The sequence below is a fragment of the Coregonus clupeaformis genome, chromosome 19 (genome assembly GCF_020615455.1).
Source record: "Coregonus clupeaformis isolate EN_2021a chromosome 19, ASM2061545v1, whole genome shotgun sequence".
Taxonomy (NCBI): Eukaryota; Metazoa; Chordata; class Actinopteri; order Salmoniformes; family Salmonidae; genus Coregonus; species Coregonus clupeaformis.
The window spans coordinates 32,105,715-32,124,340 of record NC_059210.1 but is presented as its reverse complement, the minus strand read 5'-3'; the positions used below and the strand labels follow the sequence as shown (position 1 = coordinate 32,124,340).

The window sequence follows — 18,626 nt, the reverse complement described above, 5'->3', positions numbered from 1 at the left end:
TGGACATGTACTGGCTTAAGCAGGGGGACACGTCTGGCACTGCAGGATTTGAGTCCCTGGCGGCGTAGTGGGTTACTGATGGTAGGCTTTGTTACTTTGGTCCCAGCTCTCTGCAGGTCATTCACTAGGTCCCCCCGTGTGGTTCTGGGATTTTTGCTCACCGTTCTTGTGATCATTTTGACCCCCACGGGGTGAGATCTTGCGTGGAGCCCCAGATCGAGGGAGATTATCAGTGGTCTTATATGTCTTCCATTTCCTAATAATTGCTCCCACAGTTGATTTATTCAAACCAAGCTGCTTACCTATTGCAGATTCAGTCTTCCCAGCCTGGTGCAGGTCTACAATTTTGTTTTTGGTGTCCTTTGACAGCTCTTTGGTCTTGGCCATTGTGGAGTTTGGAGTGTGACTGTTTGAGGTTGTGGACAGGTGTCTTTTATACTGATAACAAGTTCAAACAGGTGCCATTAATACAGGTAACGAGTGGAGGACATAGGAACCTCTTAAAGAAGAAGTTACAGGTCTGTGAGAGCCAGAAATCTTGCTTGTTTGTAGGTGACCAAATACTTATTTTCCACCATAATTTGCAAATAAATTCATTAAAAATCCTACAATGGGATTTTCTGGATTTATTTTTCTCAATTTGTCTGTCATAGTTGACGTGTACCTATGATGAAAATTACAGGCCTCTCTCATCTTTTTAAGTGGGAGAACTTGCACAATTGGTGGCTGACTAAATACTTTTTTTCCCCACTGTACGTTCATCTCTAGGAGACAGAACGCATCTCCTTCCTGAGCGGTATGACGGCTGTGTGGTCCCATGGTGTTTATACTTGCGTACTATTGTTTGTACAGATGAACGTGGTACCTTCAGGTGTTTGGAAATTGCTCCCAAGGATGAACCAGACTTGTGGAGGTCTACCATTTTTTTCTGAGGTCTTGGCTGATTTCTTTTGATTTTCCCATGATGTCAAGCAAAGAGGCACTGCGTTTGAAGGTAGGCCTTGAAATACATCCACAGGTACACCTCCAATTGACTCAAATGATGTCAATTAGCCTATCAGAAGCTTCTAAAGCCATGACATCATTTTCTGGAATTTTCCAAGCTGTTTAAAGGCACAGTCAACTTAGTGTGTATAAACTTCTGACCCACTGGAATTGTGATACAGTGAATTATAAGTGAAATAATCTGTCTGTAAACAATTGTTGGAAAAATTACTTGTGTCATGCACAAAGTATATGTCCTATCCAACTTGCCAAAACTATAGTTTATTAACAAGACATTTGTGGAGTGGTTGAAAAACAAGTTTTAATGACTCCAACCTAAGTGTATGTAAACTTCCGACATGAACTGTACTTGTCTAGAACACATCCATCCATCTATATATCGTCATGACAAACTACATATTTTGCTAAGATGTACTCAAACTAAACAGTAGACCGAATTATTCAACTACATTTTTCCTTCAACTACCATCACGCAACACACATTTCTCTTCTCCCCCCTTGCCCTGTGTGTGTGTGTGGCCGCACTGTGCCTGTGGGGCCGTTGCGTTGCCATAGCAACACCAGACTCCACTCTGTGAGGCACACGACCTGCAGTTTGAACATGGTGCGATTGTAACCTCCTAAATTGATAGTGCAGGTTGTTTCGGCGATTTTACAGCTTGCTACCTACTTCACATGCTGAAATTGACTTTGATATTATCAGGGACACCTCATAGGCTTGGGGGGATTTTACCGAATATTACACATTTCCCTCACACACAGTAACGGTTGTACATTTTGGGCAATGTGTTCTGAGCATTCTGAGCCCAAACTGACATCTTTCCAAGAAGTAGATTAGGATAAAAACTACTTTGTTTGAGGTCTGTGTTAGTTTTAAAAGCGCGTGAAGCTGTTGTCTCTTCCTGCTGGTTGCTAGGCTACACGAAAAAGCATGCTCACAGGAGAGGGGCAACGCCCACGTACACAGACCCGAACCGTGACAAATTTCTTCAATGGGAAAATGCATCTCCCTTCCTCTAAAATATCTGGTATTATTGTGTGTAGCTACGTTTAGTAGCTAGCTAGCTAGCTAGCCAGCCTGTCCAGAGAGAAAGCATTGCTTTGTGGGTTTTGTAGTCGACTTGAGCTGCAACAGATTTCCACAACGATTTTCACGTTGCTCCCAACCTTATGGAGAACAATAGTAATGGCGTCTTTTTGTAGGCACTAACGGAGGCTAGCACTAATGGAGGCTAACTCCACCATGGCTCGTTGGCCAAAGCCTACGGGGAAATTAATGGGTCTGTGATAAACACAGGCTTAGGAGATCTTATATGTTTTGTTCTATGAGCTAATCTTCATCAGCTAACATCACTTTTTTGAATTTTGAAGCATTTATGTAATCAACACAAGCAAATAAAGCACATAAAGGCTTCATAATTCATAAAGGTAATGTTGTCTGTTGTTATACAGACTAGACGACTCTCATCTAGGCCCCAATCAGCTAAAGCTTCTCTCATCCCTGTTGCGATGTTCTCACTTGTATGATCCTCTGGGGAAAATGCAGTTTGCAAACAGCGACTTTTCAGGTGGAAGTCCTCATTAATAAAGTGTACGGTCAGACTTATGTAGGGCTCCGTTGTCCGGCTGGACCACAAGTCCGTTGTTGCTGTATAATATTCCACTTGTGACAGCTCTGTTTCAACTTGTGCCTTGCATTTCTCGTACAACTTGGGATGGCAACTTGAGAAAAATAGTTGCGTGATGGCATTACATACCGCTTGTCAAGTGACCGGATCATGTTTTTAAAACCCTCTTTGGTAACCGTGTTAATTGGTACCATGTCTTTGGCGACGTGAAATGTTATTGAATCTGTGATTTCTCTCTGCCGTTTTGAACCTTTCTCGTATGGTGTAATACTGGAAAAGGCATCCGAAATAATAGATTTTTGCTTTGGATGGCATTAAGATGCTTTGCACTCGTCATACGAAGATTTGTGGTGCCGCCTTAAATGATCGAACAAATAGGTCGTGTTGTGGGTTGTGGCAACAATTGCAAGGCACTCTCGACAAAGTACCTGTTTTTCGTTAACATCATCCTGTCTGTAGCCAAAATATTATCTTTTTTGCCTGTTCCTCACTCATCATTTCGTCACGCGCAAGCAGAGCCTGCATTTCAACCACGTGCAGCAACGAACTCCGTGTTTAAAATAATAATAATAATAATAATAATAATAATAATAATAAACTGTGTATCCAATAACCCATAAATCGGAGTAAATTACGTTATATATTTTTTATTGTAGACTGATATATGTTTACCTTACTAAATCGCACGTTCTGCGATGTGACTATTGCAGATGCATACATCGCAATGTCGATGCTGAAACAATATATCGTGCAGCCCTAGCGCATACCCTATGTCTCTTCACAAGTTACAAACTATTTACTCAGAGAATTTAGCATGATTAGAGTAAATAGAATGTCATTATGGCCATAGTCAAAAAGTAGCCACTGCTCAATAGAACACTTTCACTGCTCCGCGGCAGAACGGCGCTAACTTCAAATGTCAACTGACAAGCTAGCTAGTGGCTGCAGGTTCCTGTGTGATAACATGGGGGTTTTCTAAATGAAATCTGCGGAATACAAAACAAAATTGAATCTATATATTTATAAATGTACAAAGCTAAGAGACTGAATTTCAGTACCTACCCTCCCCCGAAGACAATATGTTAAATTTTTCATGGTGTTTTTCTGAGTCTTTCCCTTTAAATCGGCATAGAAACAGACCCTCTTAAAGTTGATTGAGCGGGGTTAGATGAATAGGCCACGGATCTGGTGATGAAAATGACAAGGGTATCAAGTTGATTTTGATTGGTCCAAACCACAGAAACACCTCCAAATGTTACCACCTCCCAACGCCGAAAAATGGAAGACATAATACCTACAGCTGAGTGGTTTAAACTACACTGAACAAAAATATAAACGCAACATGTAACAATTTCAAAGATCTTACTGAGTTACAGTTCATATAAGGAAATCAGTCATTTGAAATAAATTCATTAGGCCCTAATCTATGGATTTCACGTGACTGGGAATACAGATATGCATCTGTTGGTCACAGATGCCTTAAAAAAAAAAAGTAGGGGCGTGGATCACCATTTGCCTCATGCAGCGCGGCACATCTCCTTCGCATAGAGTTGATCAGGCTGTTGATTGTGACCTATGGAATGTTGTCCCACTCCTCTTCAATGGCTGTGCGAAGGTGCTGGATATTGGCGGAAACTGGAACAAGCTGTCTTACACGTCGATCCAGAGCATCCCAAACATGCTCAATGGGTGACATGTAAAGCTAAATAGATAAGACTGAGTGTTTATATTTATTTTTCCATGTTTCATCTTGTTAGTTAGTTAGTCCCACTCAGACATTTCCATCCTGTTAGGCTAAATTATAGAGAAAATGAACCAATATGTTTGATAGAGAAATAAAATCGTGTTCAAGTGTTCACCATTATGCTAGCTCAATCTTGCTCACTCAAAATGCTATAGCTAGTTTAGGATCCACATTTCCACACTGTTAGGATTATGCGCTGAACAGCTTGGATTATGCACTTTAAGAAATGTACGTGCATGAGCTTGACCAATACGTAAAACATGTCCTTTTTCTGATAGAATGCAAAAAATGTATTTCAAAAGTTATGAGGTCCAAAAGGCACTGCATTGCAGTAATGACCCAACTAGTAAATGTATAACTTAAACATACATTTGATTAGCGAGCCGATTTTGAGTTGATAGCAAGCAAGCTAAAGTTATTAGCTGACTGGCTTTGGACTGAACATTGCTAGCTAGTTATGCTAGCTGACGCTAGTTGCTTCTTGCTAGCCACAAGATCATATGTCCAGTCATTCTCGTTGTCTCAGTGTGTGTCCCTCAATGTCATTCCGCTTTAATGTCTTCGGGTCTGCGTCTATAAAGGTCAAGTACAAAATGGAGGACATTAACAATCCCCCTAATTGTACCCATAGTGCAGAATAATTACTTCAAAAGGTGGACCACTCCAGATCTGAATGGCAGGAGTGTGTGTAAGCTTTTATTCCAGCCCAGCTCATACCTGATTACAAATCTTACCCTATTGCCATGATTTGTTAAGTTAATTATTTAAGTCAGGTGTTAAAGCTGGGCTTGTACAAAACCCTTCACACGCTCCTGCTCTTCAAGACTTCCTGCAATGACTGAAACAGACCAAATCAGGAGAATAGTGTTCACAGGTTGAAACAGCTTACCTAGTTAAGAGGTGATAAGACTCAGGCACACCCATTGGTTCTGGAATAGAGAAGGTTCAATGAAGGTTTGCAATTTGGCATCAATAACATGACAGTAATTCTAACTCAAAAACAAATGTGTGAATATCAATTAATGTAAAACCCACCATAGCAGGTAGGACTAAATGAGGTTACATAAACGTGCCTACAACTAATAAGCATCTGCTGTCCAGATCAATGTTTTCCCCCAGTAAAGTTAGCACACTGACTCGAGAAAGGATGCTAATCAGTCCATCTCTGAAACCTCTCAAAATGCCAGACCAAAATAATACAGCTAGCTGCTAGGGTAGCTACAAGTCAGGTAGTACTTGAAGTACTCACCTACAGACACAAACAAACATTATCAAGAACTAGTTAACTAGCAAGCTAGACTGTTGGTTAATAAAAGCCAAAGTAAGCTAATGTAGCCATCTAGCCAGCCGAATGTTGCTTACTAGCTAGCAATCATGCGCTAGCTCGCTAGGTAATGGGTATTGTGTCAAGTTGAAAACTTGCCCAAGACAGTTCACATAATCGTTAATAAATAAAAAAATAGCCTATGTATTTATTAAAAAATATAGCTAACATTAGATAGTTAATCCTGAGATTCTTACCTCGAGTTGAAACACGGCGCTGCACGTTCCAGAATGACAACACGACACCTAATTGGTCGGAAGAAAAAAACTTTGCCCACCAGAGCTGCTTGCAGAGACATTTACAAGCACAGACTTTTGTTACAACTATGCAACCCCGGGATTTAAAACTACAAATAATTTCAGCACAGGTTAGTGTCTAAATTAGTGCCAAAACTCTGAGCGTGCAGATTCAACAAATGTAATTTTGATTCACAGAAGAAGATTCTTCAGTCACTAGTTTAGTAAATGAGTTGCATTCATCCAAATAAAATAAAATAAAATTGTATATGTCACATACACGTGTTTAGCAGATGTTATTGCGGGTGTAGCGAAATGCTTGTGCTTCTAGCTCCGACAGTGCAGTAATATCTAACAATTTCACAACATATACCCAATACACACAAATCTAAGTAAAGAATGGAATTTAAGAATCTATGAACAAGCAATGACAGAGCGGTATGGACTAAGATACAGTAGAATATTATAGAATACAGTATATACATGTTTTGGAATTTAAGAATATATACATCTATGGACAAGCAATGACAGAGCGGTATGGACTAAGATACAGTAGAATATTATAGAATACAGTATATACATATGAGATGAGTAATGCAAGATATGTAAACATTATTAAAGTGACTAGTGTTCCATTTTTAAAAGTGGCCAGTGATTTCAATAGGCAGCAGCAGCCTCTAATGTGCTAGTGATGGCTATTTAACAGTCTGATGGCCTTGAGATAGAAGCTGTTTTTCATTCTCTCGGTCCCAGCTTTGATGCACCTGTGCTGACCTTGCCTTCTGGATGATAGCGGGGTGAACAGGCAGTGGCTCAGGTGGTTGATGTCCTTGATGATCTTTTTGGCCTTGTGACATTGGGTGCTGTAGGTGTCCTGGAGGGCGTAATGCGTTCGGCAGACTGCACCACCATCTGGAGAGCCCTGCGGTTGCGGGCGGTGCAGTTGCCGTACCAGGCGGTGATACAGCCCGACAGGATGCTCTCAGTTGTGCATCTGTAAAAGTTTGTGAGGGTTTTAGGTGCCAAGCCAAATTTCTTCAGCCTCCTGAGGTTGAAGAGGCTCTGTTGCACCTTCTTCACCACACTGTCTGCGTGGGTGGACCATTTCAGTTTGTCAGTGATGTGTACGCCAAGGAACTTGAAGCTTTCCACCTTCTCCGCTGTGGTCCCGTCTGTGGATAGGGGGATGCACCCTCTGCTGTTTCCTGAAGTCCTCAACACATTTGAAGTTACATGTTTGCAAGTGTTGTTGTATTTATTCACACATAAAGTTACATGATTGCAAGTGTTTTTGCATTTATTCTCAAAATAAGTTACATGTTTGCAAATCTTTTTTGCAACTTCAAAACTGATAATACAGTTGCAACTCATATGTGACTCACCGCCTTGATTCGGTCTTATGTAGCAACATTTGAATTTTTATTTTTTACATTGGACAAAAGTAGACTCAGAACTAGAAAATGGTATATCATACACTGCAGATGAGGAACAATGGGAAAGTAATTCTGCTTTGAAAGTTGATAAATTTGTAACCCCACATTTGAGAAAATGGACCTTGAATGTTTTGGTACACCTACTGGAGAGCTCTTCTTTGTCTACACCCATTCAGCATTGTTCACACCCTCTTAAGTCTTAGCCCCACCCATCTCTTTAAGGATTCACGTGAGGTCATGTACTAAACAGAGTGAGTAGTGAAGTAAAACAACCAAAGATTTCAAGACGAAAAGTGGTGAAAGTAGTAGCAAAAAGTAGTAGTACAAATACACTTCATCTAGTCCTTAGCCTATATCCTAATCTGACTTTGGTGCAGGTTATGTAGTTCGTCACATTACCATCTCTGGTAAACACACACTATATCAAATAAAATCTATGTTTATTTGTCACATGCACAGGATACAGAAGGTGTAAACGGTACAGTGAAATGGTTACTTGCATATTTGCATATTAGCAATATTAAAAATAGAAAGTGTCCAGATAACAATTATAAAATATTTATACAATAATAGTATATATTATTCTTACCCAGACACACTTGTCTAAATTGATGGGTCATGTGAAAGAAATGCTATAACCACCCCCCAGCCACATCTAGCTTAGTGGATGGGTCACTATTGTCTAGACATGTACACATGTTCATGAAATACAATAGATGGCCGTAATCACTCCCAGGCACACCTGGCTATCTTGATGAGTCATGTTATCATCTGGCGAAATGGAGTCTTTTGTTTAGACATGTAGCTAGCTAGCTTAATTCCCAACCCTATAGTACTAGCAATACAAACTGATTGTTATAGCTAGCCACCATGCATGAATCTGCAGGTAGCTAAAGCTAACCAAGTAGGTTCAATCTTAGCTAGCTAGCTAACATTAGGCTATAACTAGCAATGCAAATGGCTTTCTGATATACAAATAATATTACTACACAGATCATACACGTAACGTAAGCCAGCAAGCTAACATTCGCTAGCTACCTAACAGTACGCTTTAACTTGCAATGAAAATGACTCTGACAAAATTAGAAACAAATAATATCTGAAAATATAGCTAGACTCTTACCTGTATACATGGATGAATGCATCACAGGCAGACTGCTACCCCTTTAACTCAATTATGTGTTCTAATAACTCTAATTATTATGTGGTCCTCTGTAGCTCAGCTGGTAGAGCACGGCACTTGTAACGCCAAGGTAGTGGGTTCGATCCCCGGGACCAACCATACACACAAAAAAAAAATGTATGCACGCATGACTGTAAGTCGCTTTGGATAAAAGCATCTGCTTAATGGCATATTATTATTATTATTATTATTATTATTATGTTTGTAGTTACAGCTTGTTTGGCCTGCGTTGTGTCAAGTCTCTCCGGTTCACACTCACCGTAGTAGTAGTCCATCACAACTTTTTCCAACTGATCTTTGTCTATAGCGCCTGCAAAAATTCAGGGCAGCAATGTTGTGAGCAGTCCATGTTGTTTAGAGCAGTCCAACTTTGTATCTTTTTTTTTTAAAGCTGCGGTAGCCAGGATTATCTTCACATACTGAGCAGCTCACGTTATAGACAGAAGCATGCTACATGGCAGGCCAAACCCGAACTCCTCTCTCAGCATGTCCAGCCCATCCATTATCTCAGCCAATCATGGCTAGCGGGAAGGTTCCTTTCTTTTTCCATGGCTAAACCAACTAGGCTCATAATTTAACAATATTATTCTTATTTACAGATGGCATACACGTTTGTTATTAAGGCACATGAAAGTTCACATGTTCCAGAACGTTAAATTGCCTCTCCTGTGAAGTAGTTACATGCTTGTACACTTATGTCTCTAATTTACCTTCATATCTTCCCCTCATTGACTAACACTTTTGTGTGGGAAGGGTGTTATTTAAGAAATATAACTTTTTTCTTCATATTCAAGACTGGATTGAACAGTTAAATGAACAGTTGACACGATTTTGGTTGATTCATCATGTGTTTATGTTTGACCAGCAGCTGTCAGTTCCTGTGGCCCGGGGGTCCTTTGGTCGTATCTCACCTCCCACCACGACCAGCAGCGGGTCACCGAGTGGATTGAGAGCCTGGCCTCCCAGAATGGTGACCCTTCCAGTGCCCCCCAGTGGCCCGCCCTCACCGCAGAGGTGGTCAACAACAACACCCGGTGCAGCACCCACATGAGGAACCACATCCTCTACATGTTGGCCAGGTAGACCCTATTCTGGGATCAGCTTTGTCCTGTTTGAGGACAATAAAGTGTTAACTATCTATTTATCTCTTGTGGACGGATGCATGTAAAATAGGATGGTATTGTAAGACTCGCTAAAAACATGACACTTCGCCTGGGTAACATCTTAGAGGGCGTGGCTTATACTGGGTACAGTGCACATTCAGGCGAGCTTTGTGCCGAATGCACGTTCATGTAAAAACGTTTTACCAGACACAAACTCCATCAACACGAAGTGATGGTGAGTTAAGATAATTTACTACAGATATTTTGTAGCCACTAGTGTTGCACGGTACACCGAAGCTTCGGTACTTTTTCGATACTACAACATGAAAAATTGTTCATTACTAGAATTTTGGAAATCAACTAAATGTATTGAACTTATTAGAAAATGTATTTGCCCAAGTTGATCTTTAGACTTGTACAGAATGCATCAGTGATTCGTGTTCTGTGCAACTTTCTGAAGAGGCAATGGCATGGGAATGCCCCCTGTCTGTGTGTGTGCGGTGCAGCTGTTGTGTAGCTATTAGCGATGCTAATGATAACCGTCTTCAGGTAGATGGAAAGGCTTTCCCAAAAACCTTCTCAATTAAAAGTGAACTACAAAGTAGCCTATGCCTACCTTGCAGAATCATGAGTATTTGCATCAATCCAGTGGCCATGTTACATGTTTTATAAGCAGTTGTTACAACAACAAGAAAATAGCTTAAAGTGTCCAAATAGTAGTGGAGTCAACTAATAAAATAATAGATGACCTGACCAGATATGTCCAAGACCTGAAGAACAGTTTGGGGACATTGCTTACATCTGCTATGACGGGCTCATTGTCCACCCTCCCTCCCAAAAGCCTGGAAGGCATGAGAGAGCCTATGGGTTCGTAGCTTCAACCATGCAGCACACACACATCAGATAACATTAATATATTAGCCATTTCTGAGACTCACTTAGACAATTAGTTTGATGATACAGCAGTAGCAATACAAGGATATAACCTCTATAGAAGAGACAACAATTGTTATGGGTGTTGCTGTACATATTCAGAGCCAGATCCCTGTAATGCTTAGAGAAGATCTTATGTCAAGTGTTATTGAAGTGTTGTTGTTGCAGGTTCACCTGCGCATCTAAAGCCTTTTCTTTTGGGGTGTTGCTATAGGCCACCAAGTGCTAACAGTCAGTATCTAAATAATATGTGTGAAATGCTTGATAGTGCATGTGATGTAAACAGAGAGGTCTGCTTTCTTGAAGACCTGAATATTAACTGGTTTTCATCAAGCTGTCCACTCAAGAGTTAGCGTCTCACTGTAACCAGTGCCTGTAATCTGGTTCAGGTTATTAATCAATCTACCAGGGTGTTTACAATCACTACAGGAAAAAGATCATCTACATGTATTGATCACATGTGTACTAATACTGTATAACTTTGTTCTAAAGTTGTATCCATACCCATTGGATACAGGGATCATATCCAAAAGCTGGGCCTAAAATAGTGTATGAGATCATACAAAATATTTTGCTGTGACTCTTATGTGGATGATGTTAAAAATACTTGTTGGTCTGATGTGATTAATAAGGAGCTTCCAGACACTGCACTTCATGAATTTATGAAATTGCTGCTTCCAATTATTGATAAACATGCACTTGTTAAGAAACTGACTGTTAGAACTGTTAAGGCTCCATGGATTGATGAGGAATTGAAAAACTGTATGTTTGAAAGAGATGGGGCAAAAGGAGTGGCTAATAAGTCTGGCTGCACATCTGACTGGCTGTCACCAAACTCAATAAAAAGAAAAAGAAACTGTATTATGAAGCCAAGATCAATAATATAAATAATGAGGGGAAAAAACTTTGGAGTACAGTACTTTAAATGGAATTATGGGCAGAAAGACAAATTCAACTCTTTCATGGAATCAGATGGCTTATTCATCACAAAACTATTAGATGTTGCCAATTATTTTAATGATGACTTAATTGGCAAAGTGGGCAAATTTAGGCATAAAAAAACAAATAACGTTAATGTGGGAGAGGTGGATTTTTTTATTTATTTTTAATCAATAATGACAAACCTCCTGGCATTGACAACTTAGATGGAAAGCTACTGAGGATAGTAGCTGACTCTATAGCCACTCCTATCTGTCATATCTTTAATCTGAGCCTAGAATAAAGTATTTTTGTCATCAGGCCTGGAGGGAAGCCAAAGTCATTGCGCTACCCAAGAGCGGTAAAGCGGCCTTTACTGGTTCTAACAGCAGACCTATCAGCTTGCTGCCAGCTCTTAGCAAACTGTTGGAAAAAATTGTGTTTGACCAAATACAATGCTATTTCTCAGCTATTTCTCTCAGTTAACAAATTAACAACATACTTTCAGCATGCTTAGAAGGGCACTCAACATGTACTGCACCGACACAAATGACTGATGATTGGTTGAAATAGATTGATAATAAGAAGATTGTGGGAGCTGTACTGTTAGATTTCAGTGCAGCCTTCAATATTATTGATCATAACCTGTTGTTGAGAAAATGTTTGTGTTATGGCTTTTCAACCGCTGCCATATCCTGGTTTCAGAACTATCTATCTAATATAACTCAGAGGGTTTTCTTTAATGGAAGCTTCTCTGTCAAACTTGTAAAGTGTGGTGTACCACAGGGCAGCTCTCTAGGTCTTCTACTCTTTTCTATTTTTATCAATGACCTGACACTGGCATTAAACAAAGCATGTGTGTCCATGTATGCTGATGAATCAACCATATACGCATCAGCAACCACAGCTAATGAAGTCACTGAAACCCTTAACAAAGAGTTGCAGTCTGTTTTGGAATGGGTGGTCAGTAATAAACTGGTCCTGAACATTTGGTACAAATTATTCCCTAAGTTCTAGATCTCAGCTGAATCTGGTAATGAATGGTGTTGCTGTTGAACAAGTTGAGGAGACTCAATTACTTGGTGTTACCTTAGATTGTAAACTGTCATGGTTAAAACATATAGATTCAATGGTTGTAAAGATGGGGAGAGGTCTGTCCGTAATAAAGTGATGCTCTGCTTTTTTGATACCGCAATCCACAAACCAAGTCCTGCAGGCTCTAGTTTTATTTAATCTTGATTATTGTCCAGTCATATGGTCAAGTGCTGCAAAGAAAGAACTAGTTAAGCTGCAGCTGGCCCATAACAGAGCGGCACATCTTGCTCTTCATTGTAATCAGAGGGCTAATATTAATACTATGCATGCCAGTCTCTGTTGGCTGAGAGTTGAGGAAAGACTGACTGTGGCACTTCTTGTTTTTAGAAGAAACATTAATGTGTTGGAAATTTGAAATTGTTTGCATAGTCAACTTACACACAGCAGTGACACACACACTTACCTCACCAGACATGCCACCAGGGGTCTTTTCACAGTCCCCAGGTCCAGAACAAATTCAAGGAAACATACAGTATTATACAGAGCCATGAGTGCATGGAACTCCCTTCCATCTTATATAGCTAACTTTGTTTAAAAAAACTAATAAAACAACACCTCAATGCACAACACCTCTCCCCCATGTGACCTACTTGTTGTGTGTATGTACTGACATGTATGTGTAACAGATAGATGCACACACAGACATTCACTACATGTTAATGTTTTTAAATTGTAAAGTATTTTGTCTGTAATGTCGGACCCCAGTAAGACTTGCTGTCGCCACTGGCGTCGGCTAATGGGGATCCTACTAAATCAAAAAATTTTAGTCATTTAGCAGACGCTCTTATCCAGAGCATACATTTTCATACTGGTCCCTCATGGAACCCTGGCGTTGCAAGCGCCATGCTCTTCCAACTGAGCCACAAGGAAACTTGTCATAGAGAACACAGGTGTATCTGTCAATCAATGTGAAAGTGGACGAATCCAGATCAAAGGGTTGAAATGGTTCAGCTGCAATGGAAACAAAGGCCTCAGTCACCTCTGGAAATGGCTTCAATGCACTCCACGCTGTCCTTTTGCCCTTTCCATGAAACTGCATGGAAGCCTGGCAAAGCCAAACTCTTGTGCATTACAAGCTTTTCGCAAATGGTGTTGATGCAAATCTCCTGGTAGTTTTTACCCATACCAAAAGCAACCCACAGCTTTATGGTTGGATAATCCTTGGTAAGATAGAAGAACAGCCCAGCAATGAGGTCTGTATCCACTGTTCAAATGATTATGGTTCAAATGGTAACCCTTTTGAAGGGCATCCTTAAGATGAAGGCATACTCTAGTGTCTGCCTCTTCATGGTCACATTCTGGCATTGATGTCAGAGACCCCTTTGACACCACAGACTTATCAGTTGTAACATAGATCTCTTTTCCATCTTCAAATTCATTGGTACACACCGTCTGTGTCAACATTTTGAAAAGCTCCTGTTTGTTAGTAGGATTTCGGAGAAAGTCAGAGAAACTACATGGAAGCTTGGTTGTCACCCAACTTTCTATTGGATGCCTTTTCCTCGCTTCTCTCTCGTTGAGTGTCCCACACTATTGTTTCTATTGCAGTTTTTCAACTGGTGCTCTACCCAAGGCAGGAAGACACTACTGCCATATTCGCCAAATGTGTCAATGATTTTGGCATCAAAAGAAGAGTGCATAGTCTACAGCGATCAGGCCTAGCAGATCAGATTTTTGGATTGGCAGGTTAAGCATTCTGGTATTTGTAAGGATTGGAGGACATGGGTTATTCTCATGAGAGAAAAACTTGTCCAGGTTTCCATCTCGGAACTTGCTCTCAATGTAAAGTTGAAAAGTGTACAATCACTTTTTAATGCTGATATTTGCTTTTTCTCTTTTGTGACTGGCCTTGCCTTAGCATTTTTAAACAGTGGTACATTTTTCCTCTTAATGCTCTGATTGATGGATGTGTTCCTATCCACAATGACTTCCTTGAGATATTGAGAAGTGCCGAGTTTCTCAATGGTGCAGACAATGGTAATGAAATCTTTGCTTGCACAATTGCGTGTATCCAAAACCAGAAGCTCTGGACATTTATCTAGGAATGGAATCCCCTTGCTTGAGATTGTGTTGCACAAGCTGGCCACTTGTTTTTTTCTTGTTTTTTCTGGTGTGATGAACTTTGCTCGTGTTGAAGGTTTTGTGTTAAAAGGGGACACTACATTCAAAAGCTGGGATTCAAAATCAACCAGTAGTATGTCCTGCTCAGGTCCTGCTACCATCCATCTCCAGAAGGCAGTGGGGTTCTTTGTTAGAACAATGGCTTCCCCTGTTCCTTTTACCAGCTAATGGTTTTGCACATGGGCTTGGTCAAGTGGCATGCATTAGAACTTGTTTTGTGTTTTTGGCAGGACCCAGAAGTCTGAGGATTTTTCTGATGTTAGCTGGTAGAGCTTTCATGTCTCAAATGTCGATAGGAATCCAACTTGCATAGTTTGTTCTGTCCAGTGCAAATAACCAAGGCCTCTAATGTTCCAACATGAAGAAGAAAATCTCTAGTTCTGTTTGTACGGACAAAAATCATCACCAGTCTTTCAAATTCAAGAACAATGTTCCAGAGCTGGAAGGTTGGATACCTGCTTTCCATGTATGAAAGGAAGTGCATGTGGACTCCAACAGCCAAGCATCTTTCAGGAATTTTGACAATGAAAGTAAAGTAACTTGATCACTGTGCCTGGTTTTGGTCAAGTGTGCTGCCACTCCAGCATATGGATACCCAGGACCTTACAACGTTCCCTGTTGGTCCCTTACCATTTTCCCTCAGGACGTTAGCTGGGTAGCTACAGTATCTAGAATTAATATTATATGTTGACTGTTGTATACCTTTAGCTAGCTAACCAACAAGACTAACATTTTAAGTGAACAAAATCTGTGGCTAGCATTTGTTGACAGAATGACCATGAAATTACATGTTCTCAATCAATTAGCTACATAATGTATCTCCTAGGGCAGGGGTGTCAAACTCATTTTAGCTCAGGGGCCACATGGAGGAAAATCTATTCCCAAGTGGGCCGGACCGGAAAAATCATGGTATATATAACTTAAAAACAACAACTTCAGATTGTTTTCTTTGTTTTAATACGATCAACATACAACATAAAGCTGGAGCCTGAGGACAGTGTGTCCAAAATAGTACAAGCACAACATCACTATTAATCATAAAACACGTCAAGTTTATTTGAAAATTCTAAAGAAAAAGAACACACAAACACACAATGCCTCAGTGATTAACAGAACTGTTTCACAGATCACAGAACTATATCAGGGTGTCATTTCTCAGGCAGAAATGTAGATAAAAATAATGAAATCCTGTTCCCCAAACAAGTGCAAGAACCACAGAGTCAAGAATAGGTTAAATATACAAATAAAATCAATTAAAAACAATAGCACATCAACATAAAAACATCAACATAAATCTGAAAGCGTTGCTCAAACTCCCGTAACAGTCCCGTTATTTTATCTTTGAACCGCTTCATGTCTGCCACATGTTGGGTCGCGCACACATTTTTCAGACAGGGGAAGTGAGCTGCATCACCACCAGCAAGTTGCGTCTCCCACAATGACAGCTTCAACTTGAAAGAACGTATGCTGTCATAATACTGCGTGACAACTTTGTTGCGCCCTTGCAGCTGTTTGTTCAAGTTATTCAGGTGCTCTGTAACATCCACCATAAATGCAAGGTCCTGCATCCATTCTGCGGAATGAAATTCTAACACTGGTTTGCCCTTTTCTTCCATGAACTGTTCAATTTCTTCTCGTAAATCAAAGAAACGCCTCAGCACAGCACCTCGGCTTAACCATCTTACCTCAGTGTGGTATGGCAGGCCATAGATGTGGTCTTTCTCTCTGAGAAGGCTGTCAAACTGACGGTGATTCAGGCTTCTGGATCGGATGAAATTAACAGTTTGGATGACCACCTTCATGACGTTATCCATCTTTAATGACTTGCAACACAAAGCCTCCTGGTGCAAAATACAGTGAAAAGTCAAAAATCACATCCTCCATTTGCAGATTGCACTTTCTCTCTGAACTTTGTCACAACGCCTGCTTTTTTCCTGATCATTGAGGGCGCACCATCTGTAGCCAGGCTGACAGCGCGGGACCAGTCCACTCCGACCCTGTCCAGCGCGCCCGACGAGTGCGGTAAAAATATCAGCTGCTGTCGTTGTATCTGTCATCGGCACCAACTCCACGAACTCCTCGGTGACGGTCAATGTGTCATCAACTCCGCGGATGAAAATGGCCAGTTGTGCAACATCTGTAATGTCCGTGCTTTCATCAATTGCAACCGAAAAACGCAATAAATGACTTTACTTTTTGCTTCAACTGGCTGTCCAAATCCACTGAAAGATCGGAAATCCTGTCTGCAACTGTGTTTCTTGTCAGGCTGATATTTGCAAAAGCCTGCCGCTTTTCAGGGCACACAATCTCCGCTGCCTTCATCATGCATGTTTTTACAAATTCACCCTCACTAAATGGTTTTGAAGCCACTGCGATTTCATTAGCAATGAGGTAGCTAGCTTTCACTGCAGCGTCACTGATGTCTCGGCTGTGAGTAAACACAGACTGCTGTTTCTTCAGACCTGCCAACAGTTCATTCACCTTCTCTCATCTCCGCTGTCCTTGAAAGTTGTCATATTTGTCGGCATGAAGACTCACATAGTGGCGACGAAGGTTATATTCTTTCAGCACTGCAACATGCTCTGAACACACCAAACATACAGCTTTCCCATTCAATTCCGTGAATAAATAGGATGACCATTTTTCTTGGAACACTCTGCACTCTGCGTCCACTTTTCTCTTTTTTGACCGAGACATATTGGGGCAATGAGGGTGCCAAAGCACATAATGTTAAAAGTAGAAGCCGTAATAAATATTGCGGGCAAAACAAAGTAGCTCATTGGCTGCACGTGCTTGACCTACTTGCTCTGCCCCGGTATAAACAATTTGCTTGCTTAACACAATTGCTATTGCGTCATCCAGTGGACGCAATTGGAGCAGCAGTTTATTTTATTGAAAAATTGCAGCGCATTTTTATACTTTACAATATATATATTTTTTTTTATCATCTCGCGGGCCGGATTAAACCCGTTTGCGGGCCTGATCCGGCCCGCGGGCCGTACGTTTGACACCCCTGTCCTAGGGTGTGTTGGCAATTTTTAAGCTTGATAACATGTTTTTAACCTTTTAAAGATATTTGTTAAAGTGGTTCATGTAGCAGTTCAACAAGATTTCTGTGGTTTAAAGCTAGATTTTTGGTGTTTCCAGGCCAGTTCTGCCACTTTGGACAGGTTGCTTATGAAATATAATGGCATATTGTTCAAGACTGGTCCACTACTCACAAACACACAAGATTTTCGATTATAAATGGCAAAAAATATTGAACAGTAATATCACCTTTCTAAAATCTGATTCAGTATTGGCAGCCATATTGATTATGTTAAAAATAATAGTGGTACCATGGCCCAATTTTTTGCGCACCCTTTCTAATATCAATTAATACATGCCAAAGAGTAACGGTTTCATATCAATGTGATAAATTGTAACGCAATATAAAAACATAGGTTAAAATGTCCATATTCAGAGTAGCTCAATTGGTAGAGCATGGCGCTTGTAACGCCAGGGTACCCATACGTAAAAATGAATGCACACATGACTGTAAGTCGCTTTGGATAAAATCGTCTGCTAAATGGCATATTATTTGAAAACTCTGTGGTGTTAGGCTACTGCTTGCCAAACTCCTTGCTCTAATTTTCTATTACAGAAGTTAAGTGCAATGTATTCATTGATAAGAAATCATCAATAATAATCAGCTTGGCTACAGTTGTGAGCTACGCTTATGTGCTTTTATTGGCTCTTACTATCACTCAGACTTTCAATGTTGTAGTAGCCTAATGAATGGAAACACGATGACCATTGAACAGAACAGGCTTTAGTTGAGGCTTATGACTATGAACAGCATAGAGAAGACTGATCAAGCTAGCATAAACCAGCACATCTCAGCAAACTTGTCAAAAGCAGGTA

At 40.5% G+C, this 18,626-nt stretch overlaps 1 protein-coding gene across 2 annotated transcripts in view; it reads left to right on the top strand.

Annotated features, from left to right (window-relative positions):
* Nucleotides 1-18,626, top strand: part of spg11 (SPG11 vesicle trafficking associated, spatacsin) — a 102,591-nt gene that overhangs the window by 19,673 nt on the left and 64,292 nt on the right. For both annotated transcript variants that reach the window (XM_045227174.1, XM_045227173.1), the window contains exon 15: nucleotides 9,422-9,632. In XM_045227174.1, the coding sequence (XP_045083109.1) occupies nucleotides 9,422-9,632 (211 nt within the window). The remainder of the gene's footprint in view (nucleotides 1-9,421; nucleotides 9,633-18,626) is intronic.